Source organism: Oikopleura dioica, chromosome PAR (genome assembly GCF_907165135.1).
Source record: "Oikopleura dioica chromosome PAR, OKI2018_I68_1.0, whole genome shotgun sequence".
NCBI classification, from domain to species: Eukaryota; Metazoa; Chordata; class Appendicularia; order Copelata; family Oikopleuridae; genus Oikopleura; species Oikopleura dioica.
Genome location: NC_137293.1, coordinates 2,131,142 through 2,156,777, shown reverse-complemented (window position 1 = coordinate 2,156,777; position 25,636 = coordinate 2,131,142). Strand labels below are relative to the sequence as shown.

At 40.3% G+C, this 25,636-nt stretch overlaps 4 protein-coding genes and 2 long non-coding RNA genes across 6 annotated transcripts; 2 read left to right on the top strand and 4 right to left on the bottom strand.

Annotated features, from left to right (window-relative positions):
• Positions 1–3,588: 3,588 nt before the first annotated feature.
• Positions 3,589–6,241, top strand: LOC145701144 (enteropeptidase-like). The gene is made up of 6 exons (XM_081778372.1): positions 3,589–3,594; positions 3,686–4,521; positions 4,608–5,069; positions 5,114–5,406; positions 5,450–5,772; positions 5,816–6,241. The coding sequence occupies exons 1-6, from the start codon at positions 3,589–3,591 to the stop codon at positions 6,125–6,127; spliced, it is 2,232 nt and encodes a 743-aa protein (XP_081634498.1). The 3' UTR covers positions 6,128–6,241.
• A 5,029-nt stretch (positions 6,242–11,270) lies between these two features.
• On the bottom strand, positions 11,271–12,676 carry LOC145703602 (uncharacterized). Its single transcript, XM_081780983.1, has 4 exons — positions 12,254–12,676; positions 11,865–12,191; positions 11,624–11,817; positions 11,271–11,395 (listed from the first exon to the last, which is right to left on the bottom strand). The coding sequence occupies exons 1-3, from the start codon at positions 12,672–12,674 to the stop codon at positions 11,636–11,638; spliced, it is 930 nt and encodes a 309-aa protein (XP_081637109.1). The 5' UTR covers positions 12,675–12,676; the 3' UTR covers positions 11,271–11,395; positions 11,624–11,635.
• Positions 12,677–12,894: 218 nt separating this feature from the next.
• Positions 12,895–14,158, bottom strand: LOC145703126 (N-acetylneuraminate lyase B-like). The gene is given in 5 exon segments (XM_081780440.1): positions 12,895–13,180; positions 13,220–13,319; positions 13,388–13,677; positions 13,718–13,967; positions 14,013–14,158. Coding segments are annotated over 5 exon segments (930 nt in total). The 5' UTR covers positions 14,031–14,158; the 3' UTR covers positions 12,895–12,908.
• Positions 14,159–16,420: 2,262 nt separating this feature from the next.
• On the bottom strand, positions 16,421–17,074 carry LOC145704099 (uncharacterized). Its single transcript, XR_014134420.1, has 4 exons — positions 16,952–17,074; positions 16,796–16,908; positions 16,675–16,754; positions 16,421–16,627 (listed from the first exon to the last, which is right to left on the bottom strand). It is a non-coding gene; the product is annotated as an uncharacterized LOC145704099 (long non-coding RNA).
• Positions 17,075–17,096: 22 nt separating this feature from the next.
• Positions 17,097–18,539, bottom strand: LOC145701143 (pannexin-1-like). The gene is made up of 6 exons (XM_081778371.1): positions 18,445–18,539; positions 18,043–18,403; positions 17,701–18,002; positions 17,581–17,651; positions 17,295–17,539; positions 17,097–17,256 (listed from the first exon to the last, which is right to left on the bottom strand). Exons 1-6 carry the CDS (start codon positions 18,537–18,539, stop codon positions 17,113–17,115), a joined length of 1,218 nt encoding a protein of 405 aa, XP_081634497.1. The 3' UTR covers positions 17,097–17,112.
• Positions 18,540–23,155: 4,616 nt separating this feature from the next.
• LOC145704047 (uncharacterized) lies at positions 23,156–23,971 on the top strand. The gene is made up of 3 exons (XR_014134409.1): positions 23,156–23,378; positions 23,421–23,671; positions 23,716–23,971. It is a non-coding gene; the product is annotated as an uncharacterized LOC145704047 (long non-coding RNA).
• The last annotated feature ends 1,665 nt before the right edge of the window (positions 23,972–25,636 follow it).

The window sequence follows — 25,636 nt, the reverse complement described above, 5'->3', positions numbered from 1 at the left end:
ATACGGACTTGACGCGCCTCCACCGATGTGGATGTGCGCTGGCACCCCTGACCTCAACCAAGATGGCCTGACCGATGGTGGGCGAGATTTTTGCACGGGTGATTGCGGTGGTCCGCTAATTTGCATTGAGAACGATGCTCCTGTCTTGGCCGCGGTGACGAATTTCGGAAACGGCTGTGCTTCAGAAGGATGGCCTGGTATCTTCACAGACGTCGCCTACAATTTGGAGTGGATCCAATCAAACATTCAAGTTTCTGGAGAATGGGAGGAAGGACCGGATACACTGGGATCAGTCGCGACCTGTGCTACCCCTGGAGTGGTTCTCCCGGGGTCAAGAAGTATCAAGCAGGGAAGAGCCTGGACGGATTTCGAGAAAAACAGCCGAATCTCCGGTGGGCAACCGATCAAACAAGGAGAATGGCCTTTCCTCGTTGGACTGAAAGGCGATGGCACTAATCCTCATACTTGTGCAGGAACCATCCTCACCAAGAACGCAGAAGGGGATGACTTCATCCTCACCACCGCATTTTGCTTTTTGACAGAATGGTTTTTCGGAATAACCGAAGTTTCTGTCACAATCGGTGACTGGAACCAATTTGAGCCTGATGAAAACCAATTCACCGTAGGAGGAACTTTCACTATACATCCTCAGTACGACTTTACCAAGGCCTTCAATGATTTAGCCATCATTCGAGTTCCCAATCTTTCAGCAATCAATTCCGCCGCCTTCGCACCAGCGTGTCTCCAAGCTCAGCGGCCAGCACACGGTAGCAAATGCTACGCCGCCGGCTGGGGAACTCCTGCATCAGGCGCTGGTGCTCAACCTGCTATTGCTCATGATGTCGCGCTGTACGCATTTTCGAATGAATACTGTCTTGGTCATTCAAATTTGGGCGCTTGGATGGCGAGCGAAGGACTGAATGAGCCGCACCCAACTTACATGTGCTCAGGCACTCCAGATTTGGACAGTAACGGGCTGGTCGACGGAGGCAAGGATTTTTGTGATAGAGACCTTGGCGGACCTTTCATTTGTCTCAACGACGATGAAGTTCCTGTTCTTGTTGGAGTCCAATCTTTCGGAATAGGATGCGCAGTAGAGGGATACCCTGGAGTCATGAGCTCCCTTGCGGAAAACATTGATTGGATTCAAGAACAAATCAACAACTGAAGACGATGAAATAAGATTATAAGGTGCTTTCTGCTCAATCCGGTGCTTAGCTTGATTCTTTTCAATAAAGAACTTTTCTTTTGTACTTTTGTTGTATTTTTTCAGGCAAAAATTTTTTCATAAATGATCGAAAATTCGCGCGAAAAATCAGAAAGAATAGTCATGAGTTCGAGTTTATTTTTGCCGAACCCTGCATTTTGAAAACCGCAATCCAATTCTCGATTATTCAAAAAGCCGGGATTTTTTTGCGGATTCAAGGTCACTCGTCTGCTTTCGAATCTGCCCTGCACGTGAAGATACTTTGAATATTCAACTAATTAATAAAGGCAAACTCCTGCGTCATCAATTTCGCAGAAACGGTAATTTCAAAACTGTAATTAAGGTAATAGCTGCATGGTAATTTTTTTTGAGCCCAGATTTGCAAAAAAAAACGTTCACGTCTTTCCACATCAGCTTAATTTCATGCCCAATGTCAAGAAAATCGGCGTGCTTGTTTCAATAAACTTTGAATTTAGAGAACACGGCTCGCTCAATTAAACCGATAACAGAAAATGTTCGTTTGAGACTCATCCAAGATCCCATTTATCGTCAAACTAGACAACATGCTTACTTCTTTCTAGCGTTATTTCTGTATGTTTTACTAGTCATTCCAACAAGCTGTTAGCAAATTATCTGAAAAACGAAGATTCCTTAAACGATCAGCTTATCTGGTTATCCACAACATCCGTTGTTAACATCAAGGGTGCTCCTTAAACTTGACGCTATTTTGTCATCAAGACAAAGCTTATTCGGTCACAAATCAAAATAAATTCATCCGCTTTAATCGCCGATCAAACCTTTCTTCAAGAAGTAGCACAATTACAAACGTCATCAAAAAAAAAAGTACCGGAATAATAATTTACGTAGCACCTTATCATTTTGTAATATCATTAATTTTCTTCGTAAGTCAGTTAATAACAGGCTCGATCTGTAGCCGCAACTTATTAAAGACAACAAGAACTTGTACTTCTTCAAAAAAAACCTCCGATCGCGGTCGTTGTACGGAAGAAAAACCAACCCACAAGTTGACAAGCAAGGTCAAGTCTTTCGTTCTTTCGGCTTTCAGGAAAATAAGACCCTTCGATTGCAAAAACTTCTTGATGGCAAATATACGACTCGTCATCTGCATCGATTCTTTCAAAATTGACATGTGATACTTCACCTCTGGAAAATGCAATTTGCTGTCTTTGACGGGCTGATGAATCAAAATGTCGACGATGACAAAAACTTTCAGGCAATAGAATTTTAACTTTGCACAGAAAAAAAAATTTTAATCATCTTTTCCTTTGCAAAAATTGGCGAGGAAGGGCAAGTGCGTAAAAAGTGCAATTTTTTTTTCTTTTTCTTTATCACGAAAATTCCTCTGCACACGTGCTTGTCAACTTCATTCTCAGCGACAAAATGTGGCTTCAGAACGTAGAGCGGTCTACCGAAGGAATTCTGCTTTCCTGAAATCGTTGAGGGTAACTTTTGTCTTTGTGTGTTGTTATCTGAAGATGACAGACATATTTTTTGAACATCTTTTCTGAGAAATGCCTGGCATTTTGCGGAGAACAGTTGGTCGACCGTCGTGTTACGAGAGGGCATAATTATATTTTTGAAGCTCCGCGTAACTCTGTCAAAGTAAATAGGTCTAAAGATGATATAAGTTCATAAAAAAGGCTGAGCTTTTATACCCACTATATAATTGTTCCTTCTTACCCCCTTATCGATGAAAAATGCTCAACTACTGTAACTGGTTTTCAAATGTTATGACAGAGATTTCATAATTTGCTTTCCTCATTTAATTTATATCGTTAGTTCATTGTGCCATTGAACTTAAAAATTCAATGTAAAAAAGGCAGCAGATAAATCGCTTTCTTGAGCCACGATAATTCAGAGGAGCGACTCTCTTGAATGAAATTTATCTTTTGATCACTGTTTCGAATTTTACCATTCTTGATTTTACCTGGGTCACGATCACACTAAGCAAGCTGGAAGAAGTAGCTGACAATTTTATGTTCACGGAAGTATTTTTCAATTTCTAACCCTTTGCTAAATAAAGCATAAACAAAAAAGAATTTCTAACTCAATAAACCAATTTTCCAAATTATTTTCCCAAAAAAATCGGGACATTAGATGGCGGCGTCACTTGTTGCTCATCCAAAAATAGTTTATCATTAGCACCGTAATTTAGCGACGGCCGAACTTGAGCAGTAAATCTCAAGTAGCTCATGCAGCTCGCGAAAGTGCAATTTTAAAATTTCAAGTTTCGGTAACGCGTGCTGCGCCGCTCCGCTTAGCGCCACCTGAAAATTCACGACCTCGCCGGGGTGTATAAAAGCGACGCTGGAACTTGAAATGACATTGAGCTTTTCAGACTTTTCAAATAATTGAAACAGATGAAGGTTTGTTGATCTTAGATCAGTTCAAGACACTTCGATTTCTAAAAGAGATTCTAGAGAAAAAATGCCAATAAGTCAAATAACATTTTTTTAGCTCAGTTCATCATTCATTGCCCTCGCGGCAGCGACCACAAAAGACGGACCAAACAAACAGCCGAGCGAGAAACCCGATCCCAAAGACGCCAACACCGTTGTAGAATGCGGCGGATCCATCACTGCCAATAACACGCTCATCACCTCGCCCGGCTTCAATGATCCTGGTTACTATTTCAACAATCTCAACTGCGTCTGGACCATCGACATTCCTGGCAGTACCGAATTCACCATCGTGCCAGAGTACTTCGACCTCGAAAGTGACGTGAAATGCGGATACGACTCGTTGGCGATCGTTGGAGCCGACGGAAGCAAACAAAAATTCTGCGGAACTCACTATGGCGATTTCGGAAGCGACCCAGTCGAAGACTACGACTACTCTTACTACTCATCTTACTCGAGCTCGGGCAGCTCAGGTTCATACTCCTACTCGAGTTCTGGAAGCTCGGGAAGCTCCACCAGCTCTGGATCATACTACAACTACTCTTCTGTCTCCAGCGGTCGAAAACGACGAAGCCTAGAAGACCAAGGACCAAAAGAAAAACCAGATGTTCTTCCAAGAAACTTCCCAATGTCCGACCCAGCAGTTCTTTACTCCGGCTCTGGAAGACTCGAATTCACAACTGATGAGAGCGAAGTCAGAAAAGGCTTTCAAGTCAGAGTTCTGACCGGAATCACAATCCCCGACAACTTTTGCGCCGAATTTCAGCGTGATTCTGGCGTCGTGACCAGCCCAAATTTCCCTGAAGAATACTGGAACCAAGAACAGTGCAGTTACAATCTCCTTGCTGAGGAAGGAAAATGGATCAAAATCAGATTCACAGATTTCGAAGTCGAGTACAGTTCAAGCAATTGTGGATGGGACGCCGTCACTATCGAAGGAGTCCGCTACTGTGGCACAACCGAATGGCACGGTAACGAAGGAGATTTCGACCCTCGACCGCCACAAGAGATCCTCATCCAGTCAAACCATGTCGTTGTCAGTTTCACGTCAGATGGAAGTGTCAAAAATCCGGCTTCCGATTCGAATGGGAAGGAATCGACAACTACAACAAGCCACAGCCATTCTGGGACCATATGGAAGACTTCAAAAATCAGCTTGTCGAGCAAATGGAAAGTCCAGAATTCGACCGACCATGGAGAGTTCCACTTTTCCAGCGACTTTTCGAACGTCTTCACGAAGAGTCCATCCCGTATTTCCAAGAAGAAGGCACTTGCGACTGGAGAGGTCATCAGCCAACATACGAAGAAGTTGAGATTAAATTTTTCGATCCGGAACTCAATCGTTGCTCCAATTTGATGCGAATGTCTGAAATGGGACTTCAGTGGATCGACTCATACGTCTGTATGGACGGACATCATCATCCTCGACGAACTTTTAACCAGTAAGATTTGAGTTATTTGAGCAATTATTAAAATTGAATCTTAGCTGGAAGAAAATGATGAAGAGAATCGGCGATCTTGGCAAAAAGCTCTGCGGCCTCGACATCTGGCAGGAAGGACCACCTTCTCTTCCCTCGGGGCTTACCTGTCCCAGCCCCGAAACTCCCTTTGCTTCAGGCTCACGAAGTCTTGGATCAAAATCCGAAGCTGTGTCCAGAATCGTCGGTGGCCAAGATGTTGATCGGGAAACAACTTGGCCTTGGATTGTCGATCTTGACTTCTGCGGAGGATCTATCATCTCAAAGAACCCAAGTGGTCAGAGCGATTGGATTCTTACAGGTACTTTCAATTATTCATCGGAAAATATTAACTCAAATTTCAGCCGCTCATTGTTGCGACTGGCAGTCCTCGATGAAAGTCACCGTTGGCTCTCAAAACACTGTTATTACCGAGCCAACAGAGTTTTCGGTCTGGTCGACTCGAATCATCAAGCACCCTGTCTACAACGGTGCACTCGGTGATTACTGGGGCACAGGACACGATGTCTGCCTCTTGGAGGTTCCAAACTTGACTGATGCCCAGCCAGAAGCTTGCGATGATTGCTGGTCACCAGTGTGCTTGCCACAGGATCACATCGAACCTGGAACCTTTTGCCATGTCGCCGGATGGGGAACTACTTCTTCCGGAGGTTCTGCATCTTCAGAGGTAGATCTTCAATTCTTCTTGACAACTCTAAATATTTTTTTAGCTCAAAGATGTTGGTGTCCACGTCTTCTCGACCGAACAGTGCGTTGCTACTGCTTACGGTCCTGAAGAAATCAAGGACTCTGAGTTCTGCGCTGGTGTTCCCGATTTCAACATGGACGGAATCACCGATGGAGGTCGCGACTCTTGCCAAGGTGACTCTGGAGGACCATTTGTCTGCCAGCAAGACGGCACTGCTGTTCAATACGGTGTGGTCAGCTGGGGATACGGATGTGCCGAGCCAAACAAACCCGGTGTCTATGCCAAGCTCGCGGGCCCAATTACTCAATGGATCTACGATACGATGGAGTCATAAAAAATAAAAGTCACTTTTTTTTTAAAAAATCTGAAAGCTTCGGCAATTCAAACATGTTTTTTGAAATTCATATTCCTGTACATACAATATACCTTCTTTGAAATAAAGGTCTAAAAATCACCCTTTCTTGTCTTTTTTTAGTTGATTAACGCACGTGGCACCTTCTTTCGTAACATTTTTTGAACCGCAGTGGACACTTGGTAGAATTACAAGGCGCGACTCGAGTGAGTTAAGAAAAATTTCAAAATGGAAATTTATCATCAGCTTGCTTCTTTAGGAGCCACTTTGAGCATTTTCTCGCAGCGTAACATCTTCGAAGCTTTAGAAGTCATGAACATGATTTAACGACACGAGTCTTAGATCGGTTGGAACTCAAGGGATTGATCATACATGTGTTTGAGTAAGAGGGCAAATACCGTTGAGCTTTCTGGTTTAGGAGTTTTTTTAGAACTTCTTGATTGGAAAAAAGCTGGAAACGTGATACCGAGGATTTTGAATTTATGATGCCCTCGTCGATAAGTATAAGTCAAGTCCTTTGTTTAAACTCTTATCCAGGTGCTCGAACGTATTGTTGACATTTGGTTTCGGAGATTTAATCTTTGAACTTGAAGAAAAGATCTTTTCAGAATTAAATTCAACGCGAGGGCAAAAACTCACGTTTACGAGGTTACGAATTCTTCAAGCTGAGCATAATCCCTAATTATAGTGTATTTCGCGATGCATTATCCACGTGGTTTAGGGCTTTTCTTAGACTTTCGTTGTCTGAAAGTTGTGTCCACGGAAGTTACCGCAGATGATCCTTCTGTTTCTCAACCACAGTGTTCAGAATCTGTCGGACACAGAAAAAAAAAGTTCTCAATTTGAGAACTTCTCAAATTCTTCTTTTCTCATCAGTACCGAATTCAGCAAGGTCGAAAACCCCCACCCACAAAAATTTAGCACCATTGGTGCTGAACGTGTGATTAGAGAGGCTAAAAAGCCCTAAAAATGTCTATTTTTGGGTTAAAAATCTTTTAAAAATCGAATTCAATCTATAATGAATGCTGATAAACTATTTCCTCTTTGTTATTTCAGTTAAGGGTTCAAAATATATGCGAGACAAATTTCAGAGGCGGAAATGAAAAATAAGGACAGTTGCGACGCCTTTAAGTTTTCAAATGACATATTTCTTCTTTGAAAATCTATATTTAAACTGCCTTATCTCAAAAAATCTATAAGCCGCAATCTTAATAATTGGGGTTTATATGAAACAGACACTTGGCTTTTATCCTCAATAAAAATTTTATGGAAAAATTTTAATCTAATATGGAAAATTTCACCTTTTTAAAAGGATCTCAAAGAACTATTTCTGGTTTATAGGTGCTAGAAACATGGTCAATGGCTTTAATTGGGGCTTGCAAAGCGCTTTCTTCTTAGTCTGGTCAGTCATCAGATGATTTCTGAGCTATTCTTTGCAGAAGTTAACTAATATGGAATTGTAAATGGATCAAATGTTAAAGCTTGAAGATCAACAAATTTCTTCTCCACACATATCGCCTGTGTCCTAAATCATACTATTTCTTGGTGAATATTTTCTAAAAAACATACCCAAGCTCTCGCTCCAGCGTGATTCCAGCATTTCTAGTCAGAGTAAATGCGTAAGAGCCTAAAAATAAATTTTTGACCGGAGAGAAATGATTACTTTTTGTTGCCAATAGCACCATGGAATCCCGGTCGCTTCTGGTGTGTAGTTATTGACAGTAAACCCGCTTTCCAAGTCATACATCTCGGATTTTTCACAGGATTTTCGCCCAATAAAGGTGAACGTTTCTCCCTCTTTGTTGTTCAAAGATTGTTCAAATAATTTGCTTTTTTCTATGAAGGTCGAATTGAGGTGAAGCAACTTGCAGTCAATGCTGCACCTGCCAAATATTTTTGCTCTGCCATTCTCATCATAAATACCATCTTCATAAATATCATCTTCGCAGATAAACTAAACTGATTTATACAAGGGGATACCTATAAAAGCACCTTGAAGTTGTTTTCTGGCGGATACAAAGAATCTATATACGCACAAAAACTTGTTGAAGTCTTATTGACGTAGATTTTTTCGAGTACGATTCGACGAGAATGGAAATTCTCGATTAATTCTAGTGCCTTTGTTTGATAGATGCTCGATATTTTGAGGACTCCCGATGTGAAATTGACTTTTGAGCTGGGGTCGGAATCTACCCACAGGAATAAGGTGAGTAGAGAACTTTGAACTGCTCTGAGATGAAAAGAGAAAAATAGGATAGTTTGTCCCTTCTCTTCCCAGCCAAAAATCTACCCACTTGGGGAGGGTAAACCCCGATCCCAGCTTTTGAATTAATCCAGCCTCCCCCTATTTCGAAGAAGATTTCCTATTTTCTCCGGTTCTAGTTGATCTGATGCAAGTTCAAGGCCACGACTCGCGCAGAATTCTTGAGCTTCCTGAAATGTCAATCTCCCTAAAAATTTTTTTCGTGATTTTTTTTTTTCGTTAATGCTTTTGATCTTGATACCTTCTGAATAGATAACATTTGCGCTGTATTGCTTTTTCAATCCATTTTTCTGTTTTTTATAAAACATCATGGGAATACTTCCAATAAGCCTGTCATTTTTCGCCTTGATAGAGTGTTTTATCGAGAGAGGAACGATCGTTAGCAAAAGAGGAGTAAGAAAAACGATGATTAAAAAGACTGAGTATTTATAAATCTCTTTCATTTCGAATTTGTTCGTATAAATCGATGAAACCATGTTAAGAACCTTTTCATTTAACGGCTGAATCCACAAAATAATTATTTTATAGCGGACGGCTTTATATTAAGAGTTGCGTTATCTTCGATGCTTCAAATTGGTACTTCTCAAATTACTGTCTAATCTAAGTTTCTGCGAAAAAACAAACTATGCCGCAAATGTTACAATTTTAAGATTTTTTTCTGTTTGTTTTTATTCACATTTCTTATGTATATTTTATAAAATAGAAGGTTTTCTTCAAAGTGTACTTTTTGTTTTTCTTCTTCGAGGAATCGGTCAGTTTGTGCAGCTTAACAATGGCATTAAAAAGACAAAAAATTATTTACGTATGGTAAGTATTATCCGTCCCATACCGCTATAGACCGGGCGGTCAGCCAAATGGTTTGGTTCGAAAATCTGTTGGAACGCATTGCTATCAAAATATGCATTTTGACATGAATTTGAAGATATTGCCGAATCTCGACCCTTCCAAAGGCAGGAACCGCGACAAACCACCAGAGTGACCAGCTGGTTCCAAAAATATCACCTCTACGAACTCAATGATTCATTAGCTTGTGTGTCATAAGCAAGTCTCAACAAGGTATTTTTGAAACCTTTAGAAAATATAAGGTCTTCCAGCAGCTTTTATTCCAGCAAAGGGGTCCTCCTGGAGGTCCTCCGGCACAAAGTGACCAAAATTGACCTCAAGTGGCAATATTCTGGCCGAGGAACATTCAGTTAACTAGGGAATACGAATTCGATAAAAGTCGAATTCCCGTAGTATTAACGTTTTTTTTTAAACTTTAAAAATTATTTAAAAAATATTCCCAACTCTCACGGCATTGAAACATTTATCATTCGAATCGCCAGCTTCTGCTTTTTCGATACATATATAATTCCCTTTTGCGGCTTTCAAAAAGTTTTTTTGTGTCCAGATTGAATAAAAAGCTTCCTTTAGACACGAAGTCGATTAAAAAGGGATTAGGCTTGCCACGACGCCCCCTCTCCACAAAAATTTAGCTCGGCGGTCAAGGACGGGCCCGCTTAGGTCATGAAACTTAAAAAACCTCGATGTTGCTTCTTGAGGTGAATAAACTAGGAAACGATCAACGTATAAAAATACAGCGGCGGAGATGATTTTCAAAAAAATGTTATCGAATAAAGTTAGAGTCGTTTTTGAAACCGCAATCGAATTTTTGAGAAAACGGGATCTCATAACCGTAATTTTTACGTGTTTCAAAAACGTATCTTTTTTCGTGAAAAGAGAGACTAGGAATTTCAAGATGATGACGAAAAACTTGCAGGGCTTGGTCTGAGCCGAGATCAGAAATTCCGACCGCGAGTATTTTCTATTGAAAATATACAAGTTATGCGCATCATTTCTTTCAAGGTGGACACGTGATACTTCACCTTTAGGAAAAGGAATGACTCATTCCGAATGAGATTTGTTGAACTTGACGGGCTGATGCATCAAAACGTCGAAAAGGGCAAACATTGTCAGTCAACCGAGTTTTCTCTTCGCTTTCTAATAACCCGGCGTTTTCAATGAAAAGTTTTTACCCTCGTCGTTCAAACCATAAAGTCATGTTTATCTCTTGTTCAATACATAACAGGATTCCCAACCTGCTGTTCAACTAATGGATTTGTGTCATGCTGACGTTCCATTTGTAGAAAGGCACTTTAGATTTCAGAAGAACAAGTCGATTCTTTTTAGAGATTCTTTTTTTGAACATGGTTTGCCTGTTTCTTTTTTACACTGTTTTCAGCTTCATAAATCTAGGTGAGAGAAAATAAGAACAAGAAATTCAAAATTTCAGGAGGTCTTGGTCATATTTCTATCGATGCTATTGAAGATGGTCATCATGGAAACTCTGAAGGAAGCGACATCTTCGACTCGCATTTTTATCATGGAATCAATGCGATGCTCAATCCGAAAATTTACCGATAAATTTTAGAGAATAAAACGAGAGTTTATTAAAGCGCGAAAAGTTTTTGCAGGAAGGTTTTTGGTCCATTCGCAGAAGTTGCCCTCGCACTCGCACTCGGCAATCGTGGTAAAGCCACTACATATCAAATTGATAGGATCATAGAAATACATGGTTAACTTACGTTGTTGAACTGCAGTCCGATCGATAACACTTGCTTCCGTGAAAGTTGAGGTGTGAGCTGTAAAGTAAATTTAATAAAACAGGTAAAATGAGTTCTTTACCAGATAAAATTTTCATCCGTCAACCAATCTTCTTTATCGCAACTTTCGCAGCTTCCATTAAAACACCCGCTTCCCCAAGACTGGCATACTAAAAATCAAATCAGTCCTTTATTTTCGCAGCTTTATCATACTAGGTTCCCCGACGCTCCAGCTGCAATAACCATTGATGCAATTGCAAGAGCTGACTGAGCTGTTCTTGCAATCCTTTCTCACGCAAATTGAGCCATCGGCATTATCGTAAGAACACTCGACCATGGAGTTGGTTTGTAAGGGACATGCATCTCGAGTGGTTTGGGTCATGTTGAGTACCCGCTCGGTATCAGCTAAATTTTCATGTTTTTTCATATATGACACAACTGTAGTCAGTTGTGTGAGATTCACGTCGTCTATGACGCATTTAGATTCATAAAAGCAGATCTCGTCATTTCAAATCAGACTGACATGCAAATCGAGAATAAGTTTAATCATGAACTGACCATAGAGACCTCACAGAATCCCCAGCTCATCGTGTTCCGTTTTCTATTATGGTCTTTGAAAGAAAAATTTCTTACCGAGAAAACTTTCTAGCGTTTCGCTCTCGAGGAACATAACTGGCTCTTCTTCTGCCTCATAGTCTTGGAAGCCGTAAGAATCTTGTCGGAAGTTTGCTTCGGCGATTTTTTGAATCTCGAATTTCTTCTTTTTGCCAAAAGTTGCTCGTGAAAGCGCTGCCGGATGCGTTTTTCTTTGTTGGCAAGTTGCTTTGCTACAAAAATTTAGCATGTTTTAAATTTTCCTAATCGTGTTTTTTACCATGGCGATCCATTTGATGAGATGTTACTTCGGTCGCTGTTGTTTCTTCTGTAGTCGCTTCTTCCGTCGTTTGCTTTGATGTGGTTGTTTCTTCATCATATTCGGGCCTTGGTGGAGCGAGAAGACTTGGATTCATTCGGTTCTGTCTAGCAAGTGGATTCACAAATCCTTGCTGAATTGGCGCTGCTTCGGGATCAAAAAATGGAACAGTTGGTACTGTTGGGGCTGAAGCGATTACAGTAGAGAAATGATTGAATTTCTTTGCTTCTTGTCGGGCCTTTTTTCGCTCAGCAGCTTTTCGTGCTTTTTTCAGAGCTTTTCGTTGCTCTAAAAACAAGAATCAATGGAGTTTGCCAAGTTAAAAATTTCAGTGACAATATGAACTTTACCTTTTGAAAGGAGAGCTGTTGTTGCTGTCGAAAATTCGAATAAAGTAGTAGGCTGAGGAGTGGTTCTCCTCGTTGTTTTCCTTGGAGGAGTCGTTGAAGTTGTGGTTGAAGTCGATGTCGTACTGGATGTGGTCGTGGTTGTCTTTGTTGTCGTCTTCTTTGGGAGGAATAGATTGGCCGGCTGGTCGACTTTGAAACAATCCGGCTTTGGCCCTTGCCAGGAGCAGTTGTTCTCGCCATAGCATCTGCACTGGATGACTTTTGATCTTTCCATCCTTCCATTGCAAAATCGCAAGCAAAGGGATCCACTTTCAGCTCCATTTGAGCATGCAATCGCTTGATCCTCCATCCACTGCTCTTCTGGGCATCTCTCTGCTTCCACAAAACTCGCGGAAAAGGCGAAAAAGGAGAAAAGCTTCATCTTTCAGAAGGATATCTCGTCTTGTGAATGATCTCCTCACTGAGAGAAATGGAGAAGAATCAGAGTTAACAAGCAGCTGGGGTTTTATCAATGTAAGTTGGATGATGTTACATCATTTTATGTTCAATGAGTCAAAAGATGATATCAAAGACGATAAATGCGGATTTCAAGCTTTATTGAAAAGAATCGAAAAGCTTAATATAAGTTATATTATATAACCCATTCATTTTGCTGCTAGAATTTTCCTTGCGCAAAGTCTCGATAATTCATCGCATCAAGCCGTTTTTCGATTTCTCTCCAGTGCTCGTCAGATGGTTCTGAAATCGGGCATCTGACTGGCCCAAGATCGAATCCCCAAATGTACTTGAGCAATCGTTTGTGCACTCCATCGTTGAATCCCTTGGAGAAAATTGTATGGAGCATTTTGTTCTGCATCCGCTGGCATTTGTTTGCATGAGCAAGATCTCCTCTCCGGGCAGCATTGATGACGGAATTCCACATGATTCCTTCCGAAATGTGAGAATCGATGGAAAGGTTGTTCTTACCTGAATAACTGTAGGTACTTCCGACGGAGTGTTTAACACCAAACATGTACGCGGCTGATAATTGCTCATCTTTTCCGTAACCTTATCAGGTCTTTATTGACTCCATTCGAATGTTCTACCATAAACAGATAAAAGATGAACAACAATAAAAAGACCCATTCCTACGACCATTTCTTCTCCGAATTTATCGATGGCAAGGGCAACTTGACCAAGGTTATTGTCGGTGAATTTGATTCCCGCGAAAGTTGGCACACGTTTCTTCATTTTTTCGAGGAGCTCGATGACGTCGAAATTGATGCCACTCTTGGCCACAAAATGGTAATACAATAGCGGGGTGTTAGGAGCAGCGCTCGAGATCTCGGCGAAGTACCCAACAAGGCCGTCGAGATTTTCGGGCTTGTAGAAGATTGGCGGGAGGGAGGCGATTGCGTGACAGCCAATTTTTTCAGAATGCGAAGCTAGAATTTTCTATTCCAGGAAGTCTTTCTTTATTAATACCTAGTGCTTTGACATCAGCAATAGAATTTGCGCCGACATGAGTCATGACAACATCCATTCCAGTTTTCATCCATTCTTCGGCGCATTTTTGTCTTTCTTCGACACTCAAGCTCATTCCTTCTCCAGTTGTTCCGTTGATGTAAACATTTTTCACGCCCTGCTTGAGCAGGACCTTTCCATAGTCTGTAATAGCTCCGTAGTTAACAGACTGATCCGCGTTCATGGGAGTCCATGGTGCAGCAATAAGGTCCTGCAAATGAAAAGATTGATCGAATTCTGCTGGTTAAAATTATACCTTGACGTCAAGTTTCATTTTTTAAAGCTCTTGAATAAATCCTCTTCAAAAACTCAATGAAATTTGACAGTTGTTGCGGTCAAACTATCTATTTGCCAAACAGGGTGTAACCACCGTTGAAGTTTTATTTACTTTGCGGTTTTTCTAAGTTTTCATTGTACAGTGAAACCCCAACTTAAGGCCAAGCAACTTAAGGCCACTTTTTTGAAAAAACCCAAAAATATGTCAACCGAAAAAAATCCAACTTAAGGCCACTTTTTTCCATTTTTATTCACAGTAAGTAAATCGCAGGAAAACAGGCGAGAAATGGGGAAGATAAGATATTTTTTGTAAAAAACTTCTTGGAATTTCTTTCAAATATGTTATAAAGAAACTTTTATAATTGAAACTGTCTGTTGGCATGATAATAACGAGAAAAATATTCTAAATTTTGATTCATCAAGGAAAAATTAAAACCGTGAAATTTGAGTTTACAGGCCTGCAAAGCGGCTTTGCCAAAGCCTGTGAAACCCGTAAAACAGGATCTGTTCCTGTGTTTTTTATCCTGTCCTGTTTCCTGTTTCGAAGATGGGCCAAAAATTAAAATGTTCCTGTGTACAGGATTCCGAGGCCAGATTCAGTCCCTTGCTCCAGAAATAGAAAATTTTAGCGTCATCCAACTTAGTTGGAGAATCACCCAACTTAAGGCCACTTTTCAAATTAGCTGTCATCCAAAAAGTGGCCTTAAGGGTAATGGTATACATCGGCGCGGCGCTGCTCTCTCGATCCGCGCTCCGCCAGAACCTATTCCTCATGGAGCCGTAAAATCTGAAAGGATGAAGATTTTTTCAAAATTCAAAAAGATTCAAAATAATTAAAGTCTTTTCTACTAACACAGCAAAATTGGTAATGATTGTCAAAGAGGAACTATCTGAAAATTGCCAGTTTCCTTCAAATGACATTTTCTTCGATATTTCTCATCCTAATTTTTTGGAAATTAGACTGTCTTGTAGAGAATCGTCAGCTCTACAAATCCTGTTTTTCAGATTTTTGTTTGAAGCTTTTATTAATTTTACATCGCAATTTGTAAAGAGGGCTACTTCTTCTCGCGCCTCTCCGCTCTCTATTTCTCACGCAACGACCTCACAGCGCTGACTTCAAGGGCGCATATTAAAATCCGAAGATCTTAAAACAAAAATCTGAAAAACAGGACTTGTAGAACTGACGATTCTCTACCAGACAGTGTAATTTTCAAAAATTTCGGATGAGAAATATCGAAGAAAATGTCATTTGAAGGAAACTGGCTATTTTCAGATAGTTCCTCTTTGACAATCATTACTAATTTTGCTGTGTTAGTAAAAAAGACTTTGATTATTCAGAATCTTTTTGAATTTTGAAAAAATCATTAGCCGTTCAGATTTTACGGCTCCGTGAGAAAAAGGTTCTGGCGGAGCGCGGATCGAGCGAGCAGCGCCGCGCCGATGTATACCATTACCCTTAAGTTGGGGTTTCACTGTATTTTCAAATTCAGTATCCTGAATGCATTTATTGATAAGCTTTGTTTACACACAGAAATCAGATGATATTTGATAGAGTATTGGTATGTCGTAGCGATCACCATGATAACCAATTATTTCAGTTCCGATTATTTCATCAGAATTTAAATGGATTCGCTCGATTGGGTACTCATCCTTGAAATCTTTCACTGAGCCAGAGAAAACGTAGACATAAGAGCCAATCCTCACCGCAGAGCCTGTACAATTTTCCTGTGATATATTATTCAAAGGGAGAAGATGAGCGGTGAAAGTGATTGTACCTGCTGAAGGAAGCCTTTGAGGCTCCAAATATTATTTTTCAATATCCAAATATCTCGTAAACATTTTTCATCAATTTCATCATATGATTCATATCCGCCAATTAATGCCATAGATTGATCTTCTAGTCCCACAAGCATATGCTCGAACGTTTTTCTTGGAGGAAAATCATAACAGAAACTTTAAAAGAGTTTTTACTTTGGATGGCTTGTCAGAGAACTCCAGCCAGAAGTAGAAGAGTAAGTTTCAACTGTCTGCGCTCCATCCTCGAGAAAGCTCCCAACAGTCGTCGGTTGTCCTTCATAGAATGCAAGCATACCGTAAGCGTGTGAAAATTTTTGAAAATGGGTCAATGTGACTTTTTCAGTGTCAAAAGTCTCGCATATTCCTTGCCAACCAGTGCAAGTCAAGGCTTGAATATATTTATTCTATTTATGTGCAGCATATGCGAAAATCTACCCGCATTTCCATCATCTATAGCAATTGCTGCCGCGGAAGCAAAGTATTCCCCATTCAATCGAATCGAGAGTTCAACAAGGTTGCAATCAATTAATTTGACAATCTACAGTTTGAGTTTAAATACAATTTTGAGTTTCAAGAAAAATTTACCCTTTTCTCGGTGCCCCTTTCATATGCGCCGCCAAACACGTATACTTCATCTTTGACAATCGCAAAAACTGACTCGATAGTATATGCCTTCCAATTTGTATCGTCTGGAATCGGAGCGTTGATTTTCGCTGGAACAAATGTGGATCCGTCTCCAGAAATAACATAAGACTCATCTACGGCCTCACCAACAATAACCAAGAAGAACACGTTCTTCTATTCAAAGATTATAAATCATCATGATTCATGAATGAAGATCTTACTGGTGTAGTACAGAGTGGATGATCGCAGTCAGTGCAGCCAACGATGCAGTTCTTACCGCACGGGCAATCATTCAAACAGGCTTTTAATTTTTTAATCTTGTTCATCGTCTTAGAGGCTTACTTTCGTACTGTGTGACGCAAAAAGACAGACAGTAATCTGTCTCACAAAGCAATTGGCACCTGTTATATTCAAGACGACATGTTGCATTGCACTCTTGCTGCAGGTCTTTATCTCTAGTTTTTATCTTTTTAATTTATACAATCGAAAGAGTCTCACGGGCAATCGTCTTTGAAGCTCAAGGATTTTTGGCTTTCTGCATTGGCAAAAAGTGAATTTTCAAGTATGAAAAAAATAATTTAAAAATCATTCTCTTCGAAAGATGGCGTTTTGTAATTTTTTGATGCAGTTCTAATGGCTTGGCATTTATTTTCGAAAGTTCATTCGCCAGTAATATTTGTTTCTTTATATGCTTCATCAAGAGAGTCGTTTAGTTTCCATGCAATCTTCGCTACAAGAACATCAAGGTAATCAGCTTTGGTCTCGTCGGCAAGTTTTTTCGCATCCAAGCAGAATTTCATCGCCTATAACATTATTCAAGCGAGCGCGATATTAGCTGTACCTTGGTGTCAGCAAAATTTTCCCGAACCAGAAGCAACAAAACATTCAAATCGTTGATTCCAAAAATATCATTTGAAAGCATGTCCTTTGGAAAAATATTTTCATCAATAAGTGGGCAGAGCTCAAGAACTTCTTTCGCCCTGTTTATTTCTGCCATGTCGTTGAGAAAACTCCAGGTGCCTGCGACGAGTGAAATGAAAATACCGCTGATATATATTCGACAGATAAACAGTCTCGTGGCAATATCTAAATGGCAAGAAGGAATGGTTTTGAAGCTTTTTATTAACCGGAAATGGTGCAAAAATGACCACTTTCTTCATTCTCGATGTTATTGATGATCGGGCAGTAAACTTGATCACTTTTGAAGGAAATTCAAAAAAGAAAAAAGGGTGGAGTCACAAAGCCACAAAACTAAGTGTCTTACTATTTTCGCTGATTCAATTTCATCCCTGTTCCTATGATATTGCATCGTCAAAAAGTACAAAATGACGCCATCAAGTGCAAGTGCTGCCAAAGTCAAGAGCCGTCTCACCGCCAAGCCCGTGGTGAGCACGATCGAATCTCGCTCCACCTTGACGTATTTTTCAAACATCTCGAACTTGTCAAGCTCCCATGATTTCGCTGACGATTCAAACACGTCCCGTATTCGTGTTCTTGTCACCTTCAGCTCATTTTGATCGCCATCTGTGTTTAGAAGCGTTTTTATCGCCTCAAATTTGCATAATGCCGAGTCTATTTTTTAATCTTACCGAGAACATTTCGAAAATCCCTTCTTCTAGTGCCGACATCATAAATACACAATGCGTCCTGATCTTCTCCTGATAAACCAACGTGAAGAGACAATGAGGGATAAAAACGATAAAGGCGAGACCGAAAAACAGGTAGGGAAAGAGCTTATGGTGCTGGAAATGCCCATCAGAAGTTTGATTTGTCGAGCCGAGATTTTGAAGCCGCTCCCAACAGTAGTTTTGATTGTATAATCCATCTGTGTACCCTTCGTTACCATATGGAGCGCATTCAATAGAAGAGAGCTTGTTCAAACTGGGGTCAATAACAATCGCTGCTGCTAGGAGAAGAATCGGGAGACCAACGCCAATTTGCGCTAGAATTCTTAACAATTTGATAACAGGCGTTTGAGAAACCTTATTCACCTGTCAGCAGAAAGCGTAGAAACAGTAGCTTCTAGAATATCATTGATCTCTTTTCCACCTAAAAGGGTGGATTCAATATCTTGCACTAGAACCATTTTTATAAAAGAAAACCTTGCCTTGGCACACAACTTTTTAACTATCAAAGCGATAAGCTCCTGCTGGCTCAAGGCTGAACTTGAGGTAATCTTTTAAGAATATTGATAAAGACAAAATTTCGAATTTTTGAATATTTGAATTATAAAATGTCAAATTTTTTCTGCAAAATTTTCATAAATCAAAGTGCTGAAACCTCTAACACGATTTTCTACTCGACATGCGCTTATCCCACTTAGAAAATCTGGCCCACTCGAGCTCTTTCGCGCCAAATTTCACGATCAGCGGCGCTATAAAAGCGCACTTCGGATTCGAATTTCATCAATATCTGATATAGATATAGACAAAAACCCGAAAAATGAAGCTTTTCAACTTTTTCCTTGCCTTCGCCGCTGCCATCCCGCAGAACGGAACTCAAACTGAGCAAGTTTCGGATCAAGTTCCCCAAACTTCGAACCAGGTCCCCCAGACTTCCAACCAAAGTGAGCAGGTTTCGAACCAGGTTGCTCAGAACTCGACCCAAGAAGAGCAGGTCTCCGATCAAATTCCTCAAGTTTCGAACCAGATTCCTCAATCATCCAACCAGCAACCACAGGTTTCGAACCAAAGTGAGCAGATCTCGAACCAGGTTGCTCAGAACGCCACCCAAGAGGAACAGGTTTCCGACCAAATTCCCCAAGTTTCAAACCAGCAACCACAACAGTCCAACCAACAAGAGCAAGTCTCCAACCAGGTTGCTCAGAATTCAACCCAGCAAGAACAAGTTTCGAACCAGACCTGGTAATAACCCTGTGATCCCCTTAATAAATAATTCATGAAAAAAAAACATATTTATTTGAAAAGAAGAAAATCTTTCTCAGTCAAGCGGGGCAAGTTATCAATATTGCATGATACAGAAGCGTCTTTTGTCGGTTCAAAGAATATTTTACAAGCAGGGTAGGTTTTATGAAGTATTTTCTTCGCTCGTTTTTTAAATTTCGTTGACGCTTTTGCGAGGTATTTGTAAGATTTTGATAGGAAGAGAAGGACTTCGCATACGTTCAATCCTAGCCACAGTCCTAGAGCACCGCCAATATCAGCCAATAATGAGTTGAATGTCATTTCTGGTTGTTCACTATTATTAAACACTGTTTTCTCCGAAAAAAAAAAGTTAAATCAAACCTGAAGACAGTATGAGGTGTCTCGGCGATGGTGATAGAAGTCGCTAGAATTTCGTATTCTTTCAAATGATCGACGCTTGAACGCTTTGTTTTTAGAAGATAGTCAGTGAACTTCGAGCTGATAAGGCTGTACTAAATATGCGATAAGAAAAGTTTCACGAAAAGAGACTTGCTTACGTCAATATCTGCTCGGTGTACTTTCACATGCAAACAGGCAGGGAGGCACTTCGCTGCTTTTGGATCTGAGGAAATTTTAGCGAAAAGAAAAAAGAACGATGAAATACTCCAGCGACTCCTCAAAGTCGTCACACAAGTCGCATGAGTGAAAAAATCGCAATCTTTCGTCCCGTTAGCCCGCATTGTCTGAAACTCTTTTTCTATTTTGATTCGTTGTAAATGACTTACCGCGTAATCAATCCCCTGAAATGGCATATTGAACGGGACGCATTCGCAGACACTCTTGATTAGAATAATCAAATGTTCATTGTAGCACTGTTGCTGACTGTATGATTCTTCTGCCACGCACTTTGTAAAGGGAACTCCCATCAAAGATTTTGTTACTTTTTGTAGCTTGACTGTCGGCATCATCTTCGAATAAATTTGATTGGATGCATGTTTGATAGTCCGATGAAAACCTGAGGAATGACGGAAAAGCTATGCTCCTGCTCGTAGTAATCCTCGTTTGAAGACTTGTAAAAGATGGTATACGTATTGTGGAAACCATTCCAGCCGTATGTGATGTCAGAACGATTCAATCCAATCGCAAACTAAACTATAAGGACCAGGGCGGTCTAATTTGCATTCTTGTAAATAATCTCGAAAATTTGCGAGATTAATCTTCTTTGGAAAAAGATTCTGAGATTAGTCAAGACTGGACTAGTTTCCACTGGAAACTTTCCAGATTAATCTTTTTAGCGAGGGTCGCGTGGCTCGGGGGAAAAATTTGGGTGGCGCTGGCGAGCTGTGAGCAGTGCGAGGCGGCGCGGACAAAATTTCAAGCTGCGCTCCAAGCATGTTTGAGTTTCATTTTTCTGTCGCGCCGTCGGCCATTGGTCCACCAATCACAGCGCGCGTTTCAAGATTATTTGAAATAATCTCGGAACTATTTCGAAAATTTCCCGAATTAATCTTTTATTCAAACAGACTAATCTCGCGTCGAGATTAATCTTATAAGAATAAATGAATAGTCTTCGGAAAAAAGACTATTTACAAGAATGCAAATTAGACCGCCCTGATAAGGACCCCAAACTTTAACCCTCTTACCTCCAAAGTTCGCTTATTAGACTTAACAAACAGCGACTCCAGTTCCATCATTCCCGTCCTCTCCGTGTCGTTTTGCCCCGTCTTACTATTCATAAGTCCGAGCGACTTTTTCTAAAGCATTGTTAACTAATGTCGGTAATTGTAGACAAAAACACTTATACCATAAGTGCCAGCTTGTTCATTTTTGCGTCCGCCCCGTTCATAACTTTTTCTTCTATGATATCGAATTTCGAAGCGTCTATTTCTAAGCAAACGCCGAATTGGGTTGTTTTCAGCTGCCACGAATCATCGCATTTTACTGAGTTCACCTTACAGTATGGCTTGTATTCAGAAAAAAAGCGAAAATGGAAGCATTATTTATCAAAATTATTCACTAATATGTCATTTTAAAATTTTAATAATTGGCCTTTTCAGCAAATCAGAAGCCTCCATTTTGCCTTTCAGCCAATAAGAAGCCTTTCCTGACAATTGAACAGAAAATAACTTGGAAAAGTTTTGTACGTAAATCTTGTCAAATTCACTTTGTTCAGCTCTCTCATATGATCTGGAATATCATCACGAAGCTTTTTCAACTTTTCCGGCCGAAGATATTTATACAGCCAAGCTTGTTCAGCATCAGTCGAAAGCCCAAGGCCGTAAAGGTACTCAATGTCGTTTTGCGTAATATTCGGATAGAAGATCTCCAATTTATCGCGAGAATGAAGCCAGTCGGCGCAGATGAGGATGAAAGGAAAGAAATTATCATCGTCGAGAGTAGCGCTTCTCTGAACAATTGCGGACTTGAACTTGTTGTATTCAGTGACCGAGTTGTGGATTTGAGTCGCTGTGTAGAAAAAACCGATGCACCAGAAAAAGTGGTATAGTTTTTCCATCGCCAAAGAGGGTAGAGAAAAGGTCACGTGACTTTATATAAAGATGATGATGATCAAACAATATGGAGCGAAATGACATTAAAAGATGCCATGAAGAGTACCGTAACATTTGGGTTTTGATTGAAGTTATCTCGTGAGACAGACACAAACTTGTTTATTTAGGACATAAACGGTAAAGTGTTCGGTCACTTCGAATATGAGTTAACAGACGGATGCAAAAGGATTTCTAAAAAGCTTACAAACACGCTGTAAAAGACTGCCGTCAACAAAATCCATCGGGGTTTTACTCGAAGCTTGACCACTTAAGCTTCTATTGTGTGAAATTTTAAACCTGCCAAGAAAGCATACCTCCGGCTCTCAGCCCTTTATGTGTCGATTTTCCTGATAACAAATTGAGTCTCGAATATTCGGGCCTTCATCTACAGTTGGCTTGTAATATATTACTTGCATTGAAAAATGGCAAAATTGAAATTGTGGTAATAAACTGCATAAGATACAGATATTTTCCGAAATTCTCAAAAATCAATATGATGGTTACCATTCAAATCGTTCCTTTTTGAGTAGAAGGGGGTGAAAAGTCAGGTAGCCCCTAAACCTAAGCCTAATCTAGGGGGCAACGCCCCCCCACCCGGGATCCCCCCCTTAGGACTTACTCAGAGGGCTTCGCCCCTGGATCTCCAGTCTCCTAAGACTAACCGAGATAAGGGCTAGTAAAGGACAGTCATTTAGCTCATTATTTCGGCGCTCCTTATTTCGGCGCCCGACCGAGAACCCCACTACAGCCCTATCAGTAAACCTAATCAAGGCTTTACTAGGCTGGAAGGATAGCTCTTCTCTACAGATCAAAGCCCATATTGAAATTTGTCTTTGATTCGGCGTTGTCGAAGCGTGGTCTTGGGGTTAATTTCAACGAACATTGCGAAATTCAAGACCAAGTTCGCTATTTTCGCAGCCGGTGAAGTCTTAAAAAAGAAATGTGTCCGAGAAACACCCGCTCGGTTGGATGAACAAAATCTTCGCTGCTGAGCCTGATGCGCTAACTCAGTAATCCCTCCCTCGCATCATTTTTCCACGCTCCGCCACTATATAATAACCTTTGATAAGTCAGTAAGCCAGGGAAAATATTTTCCAAAACAAAACAAAAATAAAAGCTAAAAAAGCATTTTGAAATAATCAAATTCAAATTGAAAATGAAAATTTTTGCACTTTTATTTGCCGCTGCCACCGTTTCTGGTGAAAATACCAAGAAGAGAAAAACTCCTAAAGGACAACGACAAAGGAAATGGTCATTTTTAACCAAAAATTTCTATCGATTTTTTTCTTTTATTTTTTAGAATTTTATTAATAGGATTTCGAAAATGACCAAAATAAAGATTTGTTCGACGACTCGGAGCCTCGTCCCCAGCTTTGTTGAATCTTGACACTCAAGAGCTTTCCTTCAACGATGATCATTCCGGAGTCAACTGTTTGACCCGAACTGGAGGCTACGAAGAATGGGAACACCCGATTATTGACCGAGAGCTTGCAAAAGTCCTCGTCTGCCAACGTAAGAAAATCCCTTAATTTTTCTTTTTCGAATATTTTTCAGGTTGGCTGACTCGAGTCAACAACGCCCGAAGAGTCCTTCTCGAAAAATGGGGAATCGACTTGATCGAAGAAGATGATCTTGAAGCCGCTTCTCGAACGACTCTTACGGACTCGTGGAATATTAACGAAGGCCCGAATGCTCGAAATACGCTCATCTTCATGGAATATTTGTGCAATCAAATGGTTGAAGATCAGCATCTTCCATATTTGACGAATGCTTGCCAAAACGGCTACACTTCTGAGAATGGAGAGGTAAGAACAAAAAGGATTTCGGTTTAATTTTTAACCTATTTCAGACTCTGAGCCCAGAAGAATGCAGAGCAAAATACGACCGAAAGACCATCCACAAATCCCGAAAAGCATGCGCTTTCCCTCTTAAAAACTCGACCAAGAACAAAAAACAGCGAACCGAGAAACTCATCGAGCAGGGAAAACTGACCAGCTTGGAGGCCAGCTTGTAAGATGAAACACACTCATGAATGAACACTGCATTTCAATACGTTTTATTTGGTCTTGTTTCTGTAACAGTTTCTGTAATAAAGTCTTTTTATACAAAAATCTTCATAATTTTTTCTTCATAATTTTTCAAAAGCGGTTTAGAAAGTGTCTTGGGTAGAAAGAGACGGGAATTTGACGAAAAGGGTCGTTTGGAGAAACTTTTTTTTTTTGGATTTTTGAAGTCAACAATTTTAAGGAGCTTATTATTCAAAGAAACTCCATTCCTGTTGAAATCGGGAAGAGCCCATCTTCCCAAAATTCGTATAATTTATAGCCTCTTACTCTTGACAAGCCAAAAAGAAGCAGAAATTTATGGTAAAACAGCATCTTTCTTTCTCTTTTCAGCCGCAACGAACCTCCTATAACGAAAGAAAAAGGATAGAGATTCTCCCTTGCCAAATAAAACCGTCTTATCGATCAAAATTGTTCATAATTTTTACGCGCGGTTCTTTTTCTCTTGTCTTTTATGAAAATGGGAGTAGGTGAAAACTGGTCAAAGCCAGTCTGAGTATTAAATTTATGATGCGCTGACTGAACTTTTGGAAGGCATCATTACGTTTTTCACCGAGAAAGGTTTCGAGAATGCACCGTGGGCAGTAAATATTTGGCGCATCGTCAATAAATCGCGGTCGATTGTGTTTGATGGTCGGAGTGGAACATTTTGATTACGTGCTAATTCGCGGTTGTTCTTTTCTTACATAAGGAAAGAAAAATATTCAAAAGTGATCTCGAAGGTCCGTCATAATCGCAAGCTGACGGAAAAATGTTAAAACGAAGGGTCACTATCACATTTGCCATTTTGAAAAGTTCAACCTATCTCCGAATGAACTTTACTTAAACAGGATGTCTGTCTCTAAAAATACCGAAAGGACAATAAATACGCAAAAACGGAAGCTTTCAGTCGTATTCATGTGATGGAAGAGATAGAGAAAACACCTCGAGTTTTGAAGTTTCCGAAGCTTCATGAAGTGAAGTGCCTCGAATGCGAATGCATTGGATATTTGAAGACAACAGCTGAAGGAGTTGTTCTGGACCCAAAACATGTTCTTCCGACCCTGCACTCAGCAGAGAACGAGAATACGAGGGAAAAATTTCAGTCCATTCTGCCAACAGCTTGCAAGATTTCGGATGGGAAGGCAGACAACGAGACAGCAACCTTTAGAAACAAAGTGAAAACATGGATTCACAAAGATTTTCGCCTCGCAAAGCAGTTAATTAATGTTATTTTTAATCATGCCATTACTTTATTTAGTGGATTTGCAACAAACAAGCAGTTTGCCTGGTATATGATCATGGGAAGTTTATTTTGGGTCACCATTATGCTTTCCGGTATGAGAAATAGGAAAGTAGTAGACTCTAATCAAAACCTTAGCTAATTACGTCTCAATGTTGAACTCTCGGATGCAGTTTACGTTTTTGACATCAGTCTGTAACGTCGAATACAAAAAGTGTATCAAGTTTGATAATCTCGATATATGCACTGCTCTCTTCCATGATTGCAGAGGGACCGGAAAGTTCATTCATCCAGAGCGCAAATATCAACAAAAAGGCCCAAAAAGAAAGAACTGGTCTTTTCAAAAGATGAGAACGATGTGAATCTCCGACGCTGCAAGAAGAAAACGTTCTACGACGCAAAGAAATGTCGTCATTTATGCTCAGAAACTCTTGTTCTCAAGTCAAGAAAATCAGTTGCAATATCACCTTGCGAAATGATCTGTT